Genomic DNA, 13151 nt, shown 5'->3' on the forward strand with positions numbered 1-13151 from the left:
TGTAGAGGGGGACCCTTTAAAAGAAGATACATGTGTTATTTTTAGTTAAGCGAAAAATCAGTCCTTTTTAAGCCGGCCGTTTAAAGGTTCTATTTTTAGAATCAATGTTTCCAATTATAAACAGCACACAGAGTATTAAGAAATTATTTAGTCATTCATAAACAACAATTTCCATGTAATAACAAATATTAGATATGCAAAGTTGGAGTCACATATGAGATTTGAGCAATAATTTATTTGATTAAATTACCATTTTTTTGAGCAAAAGAAAAACTAGGTTTAGTTTACTTTGAATCCTTGTAATTCAAGGAGAATATCAATTGAAGGAGAATATCAGGAGGGGAGGGGGGGAGTGAGGAGAGTGGAAGAGTGGAAAGAGAAACAAATGAAATCACTAAAATATACCCACAAGAAAAGTTATTAAAGGAAGAAGTCAACCTCGAATAATTCCGCAAATTGGATGGTCCAGGCATGTACACGATGAGCATCGTGCACCGGAAACAAAACGACTTAAAATATACACAAAACGCACGTGTTTCATTAAATCCTATGAAAAAAGAACTTCCCTTGAACAAAAGAACAATTTTCTTGAACAAAAAAACATTGAAGGCTCTGTTCTTTTCAGTTCTGTTTTTCGTGTTCTTATTTGATTCGCTGTCCTTCCTGCGAGTATATATATGTTTTTCTGGGTTTTATGTTTTTGAATTCAAACTGTAAAGAGGAGAGAGAAAGTCGAACTAGGTTTTCTAATTTGGTTTTTAAAGAGAGAAATTAATGAAATATTTGCAAATATTCGTTGTTGTTTTACTTCAACATCAAATTCAATTGATTCCTTCTTCTTCAAATTAGAATTCTGCAGCTGATAATCAAATTTTGGAAGGTAAGTTTTCAATTTGTAATAATGAATTGCATTTTGTTGGATGATTTTGACGATTTTGATTTTGTAATAATCGTGTTTTTGATGATTTTGATTATATTGATGAATTTGATTTTGTAATAATCATGTTTTGATTATTTTGGCGATTTTAATGAATTTGATTATGTAATAACAAATTGATTTCGTTGATTTCATTGATTTTGATTATGTGATTATGCTTTTTTTTTTACAGAAAAGAACATATGCTCGTATTAAAAGAACAATTTCATAATAGTAGAAAATAGACCATTTGCGTTTCATAATTTGTTCTTTTATTTTATTGTATTCTTTTCTTATTATTTTCTCATTTTTGTTTCATAATTTGTTCTTTTATTTTATTATGTTTTTTTGGTATTATATTTATCTTTTGTTCTTTTGATTGTGTTCTTTTTCTTATTATTATATAAAGTATATATATGTTAACTTATAATTTTTCAAATATTATGAATAATGTGCTTGATAATTCAGAACAAAATGATGCTAATGATGATCCAGAATCATATGTTGATGTGGACCATTGTACTCAACTTGTTATTTTAGTCTTTCCATTTGTTCTTTTTATAATATCCTATTAAAAGAACAAAATAAAAACACGTGCACAGTTCTCATTACGCACTCTTTAAGAATTTTTCATTTCTTCTTCTCTGTTCTTCTTTCATTCTAATTCCTATTTTTTCTTTTTTCATTTTTAACAACTATATACGGAGTATATAATATTTGTACTTATGAATCTAACCATTTGTCATTTTAGAGAGAGAAAGTAGAGAGGGTTTATATTTTCTCAACAGAAGAGAGATTGTTAAAGAGAGAAAGAGTGAGATAGTGAATAAAAGAGTAAAAAAAAATACATTTCTCCTTCTTCTCTCTCTAAAGTTCCTTCCACATTGTTTCTCCTTGGTTGAAAATGAGGGAATTAAGCAAAATTCTAGTTCACTTTATGTACTTTTGAAATTAAAAAAATAAAGTATACTAAAAGAACCAACACAACGTTTAAAAAAAAATAGATCTAATTTTAACTCTTAACACAATTATTATACTCTCTCCGTCTCACATTACTTGTTACACTTTCCTTTTATGTTTGTCCCAGACTACTTGTTACACTTCCAAATTAGGAATGACCCCAATATTATTATATTGTCTATCTCTTCCCACTAATTTTTTTTATCCACACACCCTCTCTCATTCAATTAAAAAAATACTCCACTAACTCCTATCACATCTATTTTTTCAATAAAATAACAATTGATAACCAAACAACCACTTATCACCTAAAACTTTATGCAAAGATAAGTGTAACGGGTAATTTGAGACGGATGGAGTATATTTGTTTAAAGAACAAATTACAGTTTAAAGAAGAATAGAGATCTAGTTTTAAGTCCAAAACCATTAATGAATTTATTTAAAAAGTAAATAATTAGAAAACATTTTAAATTAAAAGAACAAATTGCACTTTTTAAAGAACATATATCTGGTTTTAAGTCTAACATTATTAACGCATTTAAATTCTTTCTTTAAATTAGAACACAGTTTTAGAAACAACATAGATATGATTTTAAGTCAACAAAATTAACGTTGTTTCATCTACTTTTCTTAATTAGAACAGATGATGCGTGAAAAAAGAACATTTATAAAAGAACATAGATCTGGTTTTAAGTCCATCAAAATCGTGTTTTGTTCTTTTTTAAGTTTAGTTATTCTTTTTTCAAGTGTTTTGTTCTTTTTTCTTTTAAGTCTGTTGTTGTTCTTTTTTTAATTATTATTATTTATTTTTAATATTTTTTTTCATTTTTTCCATTTTGTTTTATAAGGAGAGAGAAAAACGTTGAATTTGCATTTTAAGAATAACTTCCCCTTTTGCGGATTTTTTATGTTTATTCCGTTTTTTTGTTATTTTTGTCTCTATTTTTTTTCCCGTTTTGTTCTTTTGTTTTATAAGGAGAGAAAATTGTGCTATGTTATTTCTTGTTGTTGTTCTTTTTATTTTGATCTTTTTATTCTTTTCTTCTTTCTTTCATTTTTTTCTTTTTGTTTTATAAGCAGAAAGAAAAACGTGCTTTTATTCTTTTTTTAGTTAGTTTTTTTGGTTCTTTATAAATTATTAACTTTTTTTTATAATATTATCGATATTTGATCATTTTGTTGTTGTTCTTTTACATTTTTCACATGATGTTCTTTTTAAAAAAGAGTTGTTCTTTTATCTGCTTATCAGCCTATCAGGAGAGAGAATATGTTATCTTCAATATTCTTTTTATTTTGTACCTTTTGTTATTTGCTTATAGTGTTTAATATTATTGTAATATATGGCAATGTTCTTTTCAGCTTTTTGTTTATGTTCTTTTCATTTTTTTATTATGTTCTTTCTGTTCGGTTTATTACGTCCTTTTGCGGGTTTTTTTTCCGCATTGTCTTTTGATCCAAATGCACCTTGCTCTTGGTGCAGACCCCTGCACCACCCACACGTTGAAATTAAGGTACTATTTGATTAAAACGTTTAAATAAGGTACTAGTTCACAATTGAGTTCTAAATAAGGTACTTTTTTGACAACTTTGCCTTGGTTTTTCTTCAAGGAAAAATAAGTTCAAATAAGTTCATAGAATTTCAATCAAAATTTGGTGAACCAAACTGAGCCTAAGACTACTCTCTTTTTTGACACGATGTGTGACGTGCTAGTAACGAGTAGGGGCAGTAACATCAATATTTTCAACCTCTCACACTAACATAAAACCATTGGAAGTGATCGAATCCCAACCTTAATGGAGTAATGGTAATGTGTAATTGACTAAGTTTTACTTTTAGCAATGAGTAAATTGATAATTAGAATGCAAATATTTTCTACAAATATAGTAAACAGGTGTATACACAATGAAAATCATAAAAATTGGAAGGATTTTACAAATTTGAAATAAATAGGCACATAAAATCAGATCTTAAGAGAGGAAGAAACGTCGAAAAAACATTTGAGCTCCCCAATTGAAGAAATTGAAATAGCTTATGGTTCGAAATACTCAAGCAAAGAGCATCAAGCAAAGAGCATCATTTTCCAAACTTGATGTAGATATCAAGTATGGAGGGGAGAGAGAAAGAGAGAGGGGGGAGAGATGTAGAAGATTGTTGAGACTGGCCGGGAAGGGCGAAAAGGTAGGGTCAAGAGTCCTATTTTGTCAAAGAAACAAGGCAATAAAAATATTTTGAAATCGAATTCGAAACTAGTTTGAAATTTCAAAGATAGTGGGATATGAGTCCCACGTTTTTATCCAATTAAATTATTGAATACAAAAAATCATTTATAAGCTTTATTATTTTAAAAAAGAATAACATTGTTTTTTTTTTCAATGTAAAATTGGTAGAAATTGTTACCCATCTATAAGTTATCCGTAGCAATTGTCAAAGATCATGTTGAAGTGGCACACCTTTTGGTTATTGGTTGACTAAATTAAAACAAGTAAATTTTTTTGCTCCACCCTAATTGTAATATACACGTGATGCTCAAGAGTCAAGACCAATTACACATTTTACCCTAAGTTGAGTTCCACATTTCAAAGTTATTAACATATTTTCATCCTCCATTGAAAAATACATATTTTTGTTTCTCACTCTAATATGGAATAATAATGTCATTACTCAATTTCGAATCTTGTTCTTCTTCTAATTTAATTAGTGTCGATTATCGAGTCATATTCCCGAGTCATATTCCCAAGTCATATTCTATGCATTGTGCTATATGTGTCATAGGTGTAGTTGGAAGTAGTTTGGGTTTTGTATTGATTTTGATCAATATTGCAAAAAAAAAAAAAAAAAAAAAAAAAAAAAGGAGGCAAGCCAAACAAGTTTATGGTTAATTGGTTATGCATGTCATAATCCAAGTAAGGAAAGGTAGCGTGAATATGATGAAGCCTCAACTACCCAAACACACTGATCACAAAATGCAACTACCCTTCCTTCCTTACTCCCTCCCTCAAATCTCTCTTCACTTTCTCTCTCTAAACTTCAAACTTCAACAATGGCGGTTTCACTTCCACCATCACACTACTCCCCACTTGAAGAACAGTGGTACAACCCTGATTCAGCACAAACTGAAACCCTAATTCTTCCATTAAAGCATTCTCTCCGACGCTTGAAAACCTTCCTCAGATTCCTGGGTTTCATCCATGATTCCCGTTTTTCACTTTCTCTATCCTCCTTCTCTTTTCTGTTATTCGGCATCGCCGCCCCTTCGCTCATCATCGTCTTCTTCTACTGCGGCTCCGGCTCTGCTTCTGCCTCCGCCTGCCGGAAGTATCACATTAAGGGTTTTGAGCTCGAGACGCTCTTTTTTCAGGCCACCGCCGCCGCAGTATCTCTCCTCTGTTTTTCCTTGAATTTCAGAAAATATGGGCTCAGGGTCTTTCTTTTTGTTGATAATTATCAACAAAATGTTGATCGTTTTCAGTTTGAGTATATCCCCAAAATTGATGTAAGTTTTTTTTAGTAAAGTAAATCCTATTTATTTTAATCTAATGTTGATAGATTTGTTTTTTTGAAGGAGATTTGGTGGCCCTGATCTTACTTGTACTGTTGGACATGGGTATGTGTCCAAGTATTGGACTTGGCTATTTTGTGAGAAATTTCCTTGATTTTGGCCCGAATTAAAGGGTTAAAGTGTTCATATCCATGTTAGATTACTGACATAGGGCCTGAAATGGATTGATTTTGATGAACTTGTGTGCCAAATTTTTAAAATTCTAGCAGCAGGTTAGCGGAATTTGTTTTTTTCTTACCAAAACTTAGTTGGGACTGTAATGGGGATATATTAAGCACGAAATTGCACTTGGCTAATGGGGTACTTTTCCATGGTAATTATTTTGATCTCCAATGATGATCAATATCCTGTCCTAGGTAAGGGGCATCCAATGAAATTTGAGGTGGTTAATATTGCATTGTTACTAATTTGTGTGGTTCTTCAGTTCAGTGATGATTGTGACACTAAAAAACGAGTAACTATAATTATCTCTTGACCTTATATTTGTTATTTGTTACTATTGGAAAGGTAGGTCCGTAGGATCATATAAATAGTAAAACAGACTACTTGGTTAGTTTTGTAGGCGGATTGACATGATCTAATGGAGTACTTGTGTATGTATAATGCTTCTTAGGATCTAGGTGTAAGGATCGGTATATGATTTCCACATTGATCATATTGGGAACTGATGTGTTGCTCAAGTAGTTTAGTGTAATCATAGGCCCTCCAGACCTTCTAGTTAGTCTCCAGGACTTGCTAGTATTTAGGAAATAGGTATTTTAGTTCCAACTTGGTCCTCTGATATCTTAAATACTACCAGTACTGAACTATACGATTTCCAGTCCCTTTTTTTATTTTATTTATTTAACATTCATTCCGCACTTCATTAATTTCTATCCACTAGATCCATTTTGGTGTATCCCTTCTAATTCTTTAATTACTGCATGATAGATGGAAAGGAGTTGAGGTGAACTTTGTCTTTCTAACGCTAGTCTAGCCACTGGATTTAATGAATGTGCTGTAACACAAAGTTATATGCAACATTTTAGTGTTTCTTTAGTAAGTTGAATGTGAAGTTGTAGCGTAAAATGTTCATTCGATGTCGACAGTGATCTAAGAGAAAGTTTTTCCAAACATTTGGTTGATTTACCTACAAAAGTTAATTTGTCCTGAAATGACCTTTATATGGCTTTGCTGGAGTCATTATGAGACACCATTCACGCGAAACTGATTAAATTCTGCTCGTATACTGAGAGATAGATGACTAAGCATAGTATCCCTCCTGTGAATTGATATCAAATGCCGTACTCCATAGTTCCATGATATTGAATCGTGAGAGAAAGTGTCACAATGCAGAGGGAAAATGAATTATAGCAAGAACTTTTTCTGATTGTTTTTCCTTTCTCTTTTGGTCTAACATCAGCAGATTATGTTCAGAGATTTACAAGTTGTTTCTTGAATGCATTATATTTATATTTTCATCACCATGTTACTTCTCAGCTTGTGACTTGCATTGCTAGAGATATTGTGGAATATAAGTTTTGAGCTGTTATCGTTTTTTTTCAGAACTTCTTTCGCTCGTTGGCCGTGTGGGTATTGCCATGCGTTATTTTGAAGACGGCACGGGAGATTGTTAGAGTTATCTATGTCCACAATGATTCACTGGTGCAATCTATGATGGTTGTGTTTGTTTTGCTGGTATCCTGGACTTACACTGCAACGGTCTATCTGACTGGAAGCGCCTTGTTCAGTCTGGTCTGCAATTTACAAGTTATACACTTTGAGAAGTACAAAAATCTTCTGGACAGGAATTTGGATGTATTAGTATATATCGAAGAGCACAGTCGCCTTACATTTAACCTGTCCAAAATAAGTCACAGATTCCGAATTTTTCTTATTTTGGAGTTCTTGATTGTAACTGCTAGTCAAATTGTGACTCTTCTGGAAACGACAGGAAATAACGGGACCATCAATTTCATAAATGCTGCGGATTTTGCAGTAAGTCTCAACTCTATATTTTTCCCTTGAACATATGCTAACCAAGAAACTCCTTGACAGCATCTTTACTACTACTTGAGGCAATTTTTCCGTTTCCTTTTGGTAATTTGTGATGCCACTTTTGACTTGGTAGCTACCTAGTTACTGACTGTTATGTTTGTTGCTAATCCTGCTTTCTCCCAAAGTATGTGCTAATACCATCATTCTGCAAAAGGTGTCTAGAACTTCTGAAGTTAAGCTGTGTAACAAAGAATGATTGTAGTCACTATATCTAGGGGTTTTAGTCTTAAGACTGATGCAGTACATTTAACCATTAATGCTGGTTGCATCATTCAAATGTCTAACAGTATTTGCAGACTGTGACTTCGGTCAAATTTGTTAGACTTCTGCTTACTTTATGTTATGGCTACTTGGCAGATCTCATCCATTGTTCAGGTGGTTGGAATAATTATTTGTCTGCATGCTGCTGCAAAAATATCTCACAGAGCTCAAAGTCTGGCATCATTTGCCAGTAGATGGCATGCACTACTAACATGTCGCTCAAATGAGACTCTAGGGGCATCTGAAAATGGCGGAAACTTGAATGTTACCGGTTCAGCAGTTGCAGCAATGAACTACCCAGAAAGTGATATGGACTCTGTTGATTATATATTACCACCTATTAATGAAGAAATGAATTCAAATGTGTCTTCGTACCTCAAACGACAAGCATTTGGTGTGTGTTTCTGCTTTCTTGTGCTAACCAATGCTTATGCTGAATTATAATTCATACAGAACCACTGGTTTATCAGTTTTCTTTTTTATGTTTGCAGTCATGTATATGCAGTCGAACCCCGGTGGAGTGACCATTTTCGGATGGACAGTGAATAGGGCATTTATGGATACAATATTCTGTGTTGAACTCACTGTGGTTACCTTTGTTCTTGGCAAGACACTAACATTTACAACAAACAACACTTGAAGAAGCCTGATATTTGCTTGTACAATACATATTCTTTCCCCTCTTAATCGAGGCACTGACGGCCGTTTGATGGTAATGTATTTGGTTTTTTTTTTTTATGATCCTATTAAATGCAGTATGTGTGCAATCAATTTTTTCCTGAAGCTTCTTATGCTAAATTAGATGAAAGTTCCTAAGATCTTGACTGAAATATATCTTTTGGGTTTAATGCCATTCTTCCACCTCCTCACTCCGGCCCCGAGATTCAGGGGCAAAATAGAAAAACATAGCAAGCATGACTAAAGAACCATGCGGGAGCTTCAAGTGGAAGAAGTGAAGAACTGAGACGTATCAGTAGGATTAACCCTGTATCCATGACCTCTCGTGGGTTCGATGCTGTTCATCCCCGCCCCTTAGATTCAGGCAACTATCTATTTATAAAGACAATGACAACACGTGGAGAAGTTCAATTGTAAGCCACATGCCCGCCACTCTCAGCCATAAGGTCGACAGTTTGTTCTGATAATCACAATTGACAAGGCTAGGTCCCCTGTTAATTACTGAAAATCAGAATTTGAAAAGAAAAATCTGGCTTGAACGCCTACTTTACCGCTTGCGTCATACGAAGTAATTAGGAAAATATTCCAAAACCACCTTATTATATCACTTTTTTCCAAAAGAAACTACTTAATGATTTTTTTTTGTTGCCAGTGATTACCTAATAGACATTTTATTTTATAACACTACATTGCCGCTACAAAGTGACCTTATTTTATATTTGTTTTTTCACCTTTTTGGCTATCAAAGGCAATGTGATAATGAATGTTACCCTTTGTGGACTATTTAGAACCTTACAGAAATCAATTGAGGGTCCAAGTAGATTGTTTTTTAGACAAGGTAGTTGTTGGCCCAACATGAATAAATTTGGGGTGCTTTATTTTATTTTTCTTTTTTGCAAAAATGTTATTCATAAAATAGTTTTTGGAAATATTTCCTCATTTTTGAAGCATATTGGTATATATATATAACTTTATATTACGATAAAGGTGACCATATACTTTGCCGTCCTGTATTAATCATTGCAATGTGCAACAGAGTTATTTGTGAGAACTGTAGAAACAGCTGAATGCTAACTTTTAGCTTGCCAACAGAAATGCATTGTGTAACTATGAACTATTCAGCTTTTTTTTCTGGGCCGTTGCTCATACTAGGTAAATAAAGTACCCCCCTAAGGAATTAAATGAAGGTGCTTCTCATGACTGAGTATTTTGACAGTTAAGGGAAGGTGTTAACTGGCATTAGGATCGCTACTAAGATGCAAAACATCGTCCCTTGAAATTCTTGGTTATTGGAACTAAGAACAATTTCGTTTGTTACTTTGTTTGGAGCTTATTGGTTAGCTAGAAAAGAAGTGGCTACACCTTTCAAGCTAACATATACATTGGCATATAGCTGAAAGCTGAGGACTCTGATTGACCATCACAAATCTCCTAGTCCTCCACTGTCTTGAAGAACATAAGAGCAGATTATATTTAGATATACAATCTCCGATTTGGATTTTTGAATATTTTAGCGAGTCTTGGTATGCCCTATTAATAGAGTGGAAATGTTTTGTAGAATGTTCTGTGTAATTTTCACTGTTCCATAGTGAACTTATTCCTGTTGCGAGACTAGTTGATTGTTCTGTTTAATACTCCGTATTTAACTTGAAAAATCTGGCTATTTGGTCCTTTAGGAACAGCCCTTCAAATTGCTAATTTTTTTTCATTTTACTATTTAATAACTCATAATCAGATCTTTGTAAGTTGGTAACTAATTATTTGCAACTTGCCAATTTAAAACAAACCTTTCAACCATTTAAATTTCTGAATAATTCAATTCGAAAAAGTAAACAATTGAATTGTAGTCCTTTTTTTTGCTGGTACCAATAAAATTTATTGCTAACCCCTATTTCTTATGAGCCGTGAAAAAGATTCAACAAAAGACAGAAACAATGGGGAGTGTTGGAGTGAACCAGAAAAGGTTGGGTAGAGCCGGATCTAAGCGTTGGCTAGGTAAGCGTCCTGTAGTAAGAGGAGTAGTTATGAACCCTGTAGACCATCCCCACAGGAGTGGTGAATGGAGGGCCCCAATTGGTAGAAAAAGCCCTACAACCCCAAGGGGTTATCCTGCACTTGAAGAAGTGGAAAAAGGAATAAATATAGTGATAATTTATCTTCAGGAACAAGCATAAAGAAATCGATCCCTCTTGAAAAGGACTTAATTCTTAGTCTAATTCATTTGATGATTTTATAAACTTAATTGATTAGGCATTAGAGTTTATATATAGACCTAACTTTATTGACCTTCTAATTAGTACGTATTACTAAGCTGTTGTCTTCTTTAAACCATGTATTATGGATATTGGGTCTTTCATGTTTCATCCGAGCAGAGAGCCCTTTTTCTGATCGTCCTTATCATCTTTGGTGTTAGGTTTCAAGTCTTGAAACCCCCTCTCACCCTTTCCCCTAAGTGTTTTGTGCAGATGTTGCATTTCAATTGTAATGAAGCCAATTACATTGTAAACAACCAAAACATTTGAGGTTATTTTCTGTATCAATGAATTTGTCAAAACTTCTCCATATTTTGAGTGTTTCAGAGAGTTATTTCACTGATGTGGAAATCAAGGAATAATTTCTACTCCCCCACCCCTACTTCTTTCCCCGTTCTCACTAGAGATGGTAATGGATTGGGTATAGACTATAGAGGCTATAAACTGGATGAAACTAGATTAATATCCATATTCATTAATCTTTCGCGTCATCTGTCTCTACCTACTTTTACTTCATCAATCCATGTCCATTTCGACATCCCATATATATTATGTGACAACTGTTCAATTATGTGTCTTAGCTTTTTGTAATGTTTTGCAAGTACGAGGGTGTTTAAGGTAACTACTGAATGGGATACTCCATAGTCCATATTTGTTTGTGTGTATGGAAGTGTGAAAATTTCAACACTTTGGTTCATCACATATGAAATGCACACTTTGCAACTGAGGGAGTGGATAGTAAATGTCATAACTATCATCTTTCCTATAGAACAAGTAATGAGAATCCATGGCTAATATTCATTCATCTTCAATCCTTGGTAGTTCTTTTTTTGTGTACTATTGTTTGCTTAGTTCTTTCCTTTACAATATTTTAGTTGACTATGTGTCAATTTGATCTAAAGAATGTCCTTTTTTTACTTATATTCTTATTTCCTATACAAAGAAGTCTAGATGAAACTACCACTTTGTCATATTGACTTCCTACTCGTATATACTCCACCTGTTTCTAAAGATTGCCCTATATACTACTTGGGGTGTCCCTTTGAGTTTGTCCCATGCCACTTTTGGTATGTCCCCCCCCCCCCCCCCCCCAAACCTTAATGAAGTGAAAGTTCGAGTATTGGGCAATCTGTAAGGGATGGAGGGAGTATCGTCCTAGAAAGGTCGTCTACTGCCTCAAACAAGCACCAATTGAGTGCCATAGTCGCTTTAAAACCTTTCTTGTGACTAAAATTTTTGCAAGTGCTCAACCTATTCAATCTCCAACTCAGACTCCACCATGTTCATTTATAAGCATGAATCAAACATTCTTGTTCTTTAATTGTATGAGTAGGCTTCCCTTTTCCTGTAAATAATCCTAATTTGTTTCATTATCTTATCCAGCTAGTGTCTTGTCACTTGACGATAGAAGAAGACCTTGGCAATTTGCATTAATTCTTTGGATTCAGGTATGTCCTTGTTTCCCGAATTAAACATGTCGGTCTCCCACATGTATTTTTAAGAACTGATACCATTGCTTCACATATCTCAATGTCTTTGGTTTATAGCTAGTTTGTTGCTCATGGCACTGAACATGGGACTATAAGTGCTATGATTAAACTAGTATTGCATATGCCATCTATGTGCTTACAATCTCTGCATGTTCTCTGTACTTTTTATATTGTTGCTGTCAAGCATTTTTCAGGAAAGGCAGCCGCATCCTGCTTCGCTGTGCCAACTAGGGTTGCTGTATTGATAGCTGCTGCTTCACTTAAAGTTTTGCCATTCATCTTGGTTCAAATTTACTTCCCTGGTGATAAAAGAAACAACCTGCAGTCCCAGAGTTTAGGCACTGTAACACAAGATTACTTGTAGAAATTGGAGTATATATCATCATCGTCCAATTTGTCTCTTTGTTGAAAGCTGAGCCATTATATATGTAGTTAATGTTGATGTTGGAGATTACTTGTTAATGTTAATGTTAATGTTAATGTTGGAGCCATTCAAGATTACTTGTAGAAATTTGTTGGAGTATAATGTTAATGAATTGGTTGCAACATATGATCTGTTATTCAATGTGTTCCATCATTCATGAGTAGTGGATATGTCTTGATCAAATTCATGCTTCGGAAGTCAAGTTATGCATGCATTGCTCCAGTCTAAAGCTCATTCTCTTTAACGTATCTTTTCTTTTGGTTGTTATTCTTTTCTAAATGTATCTTTTCTTTTGGTTGTTATTCTTCTAATCAATTCTCCTTTGGATTTGGATTGATTCGACTCCAACCATATGAAAACCTCTATTTTATTTTTTAAAACTAAATCATTTCTCCAGAAAGCCTTTTATAATGTACTACGTCGCAACAAATTTTCCATGAAAATTTTAGTAGTTATAAAATCCTCCTTGTTACACTTGGACTTTTGTCTTTAACGCATAAAAATATGACGTAAATGTTACTAATTCAAAAGCCAAGAAAGATGAGAAAAGCACCAACATTTGACATTGATGCC

General features: G+C 33.5%; 1 protein-coding gene across 3 annotated transcripts; it reads left to right on the forward strand.

Annotated features, from left to right (window-relative positions):
* Positions 1-4802: 4802 nt before the first annotated feature.
* Positions 4803-12741, forward strand: LOC110805022 (uncharacterized). Of its 3 annotated transcripts, none has more exons than XM_022010617.2 (6): positions 4803-5370; positions 6982-7413; positions 7831-8128; positions 8226-8446; positions 12048-12112; positions 12339-12741. In XM_022010617.2, the coding sequence occupies exons 1-4, from the start codon at positions 4918-4920 to the stop codon at positions 8372-8374; spliced, it is 1332 nt and encodes a 443-aa protein (XP_021866309.2). In that variant the 5' UTR covers positions 4803-4917; the 3' UTR covers positions 8375-8446; positions 12048-12112; positions 12339-12741. The 3 variants fall into 3 exon arrangements, with proteins under 3 accessions (XP_021866309.2, XP_021866310.2, XP_021866308.2); XM_022010618.2 differs by having other exon boundaries at positions 12349-12741; XM_022010616.2 differs by having other exon boundaries at positions 12048-12741.
* The last annotated feature ends 410 nt before the right edge of the window (positions 12742-13151 follow it).

This window comes from Spinacia oleracea, chromosome 5 (assembly GCF_020520425.1).
Source record: "Spinacia oleracea cultivar Varoflay chromosome 5, BTI_SOV_V1, whole genome shotgun sequence".
In the NCBI taxonomy this organism is placed as follows: Eukaryota; Viridiplantae; Streptophyta; class Magnoliopsida; order Caryophyllales; family Amaranthaceae; genus Spinacia; species Spinacia oleracea.

Bases quoted from the DNA above. Each gene is read 5' to 3' on its own strand.
- LOC110805022 (XM_022010616.2), top strand. From the start codon at position 4,918: ATGGCGGTTTCACTTCCACCATCACACTACTCCCCACTTGAAGAACAG. The intron at 5,371-6,981 runs GTAAGTTTTTTT...GTTTTTTTTCAG, and splicing joins AGTATATCCCCAAAATTGAT to AACTTCTTTCGCTCGTTGGC. The intron at 7,414-7,830 runs GTAAGTCTCAAC...GCTACTTGGCAG, and splicing joins TAAATGCTGCGGATTTTGCA to ATCTCATCCATTGTTCAGGT.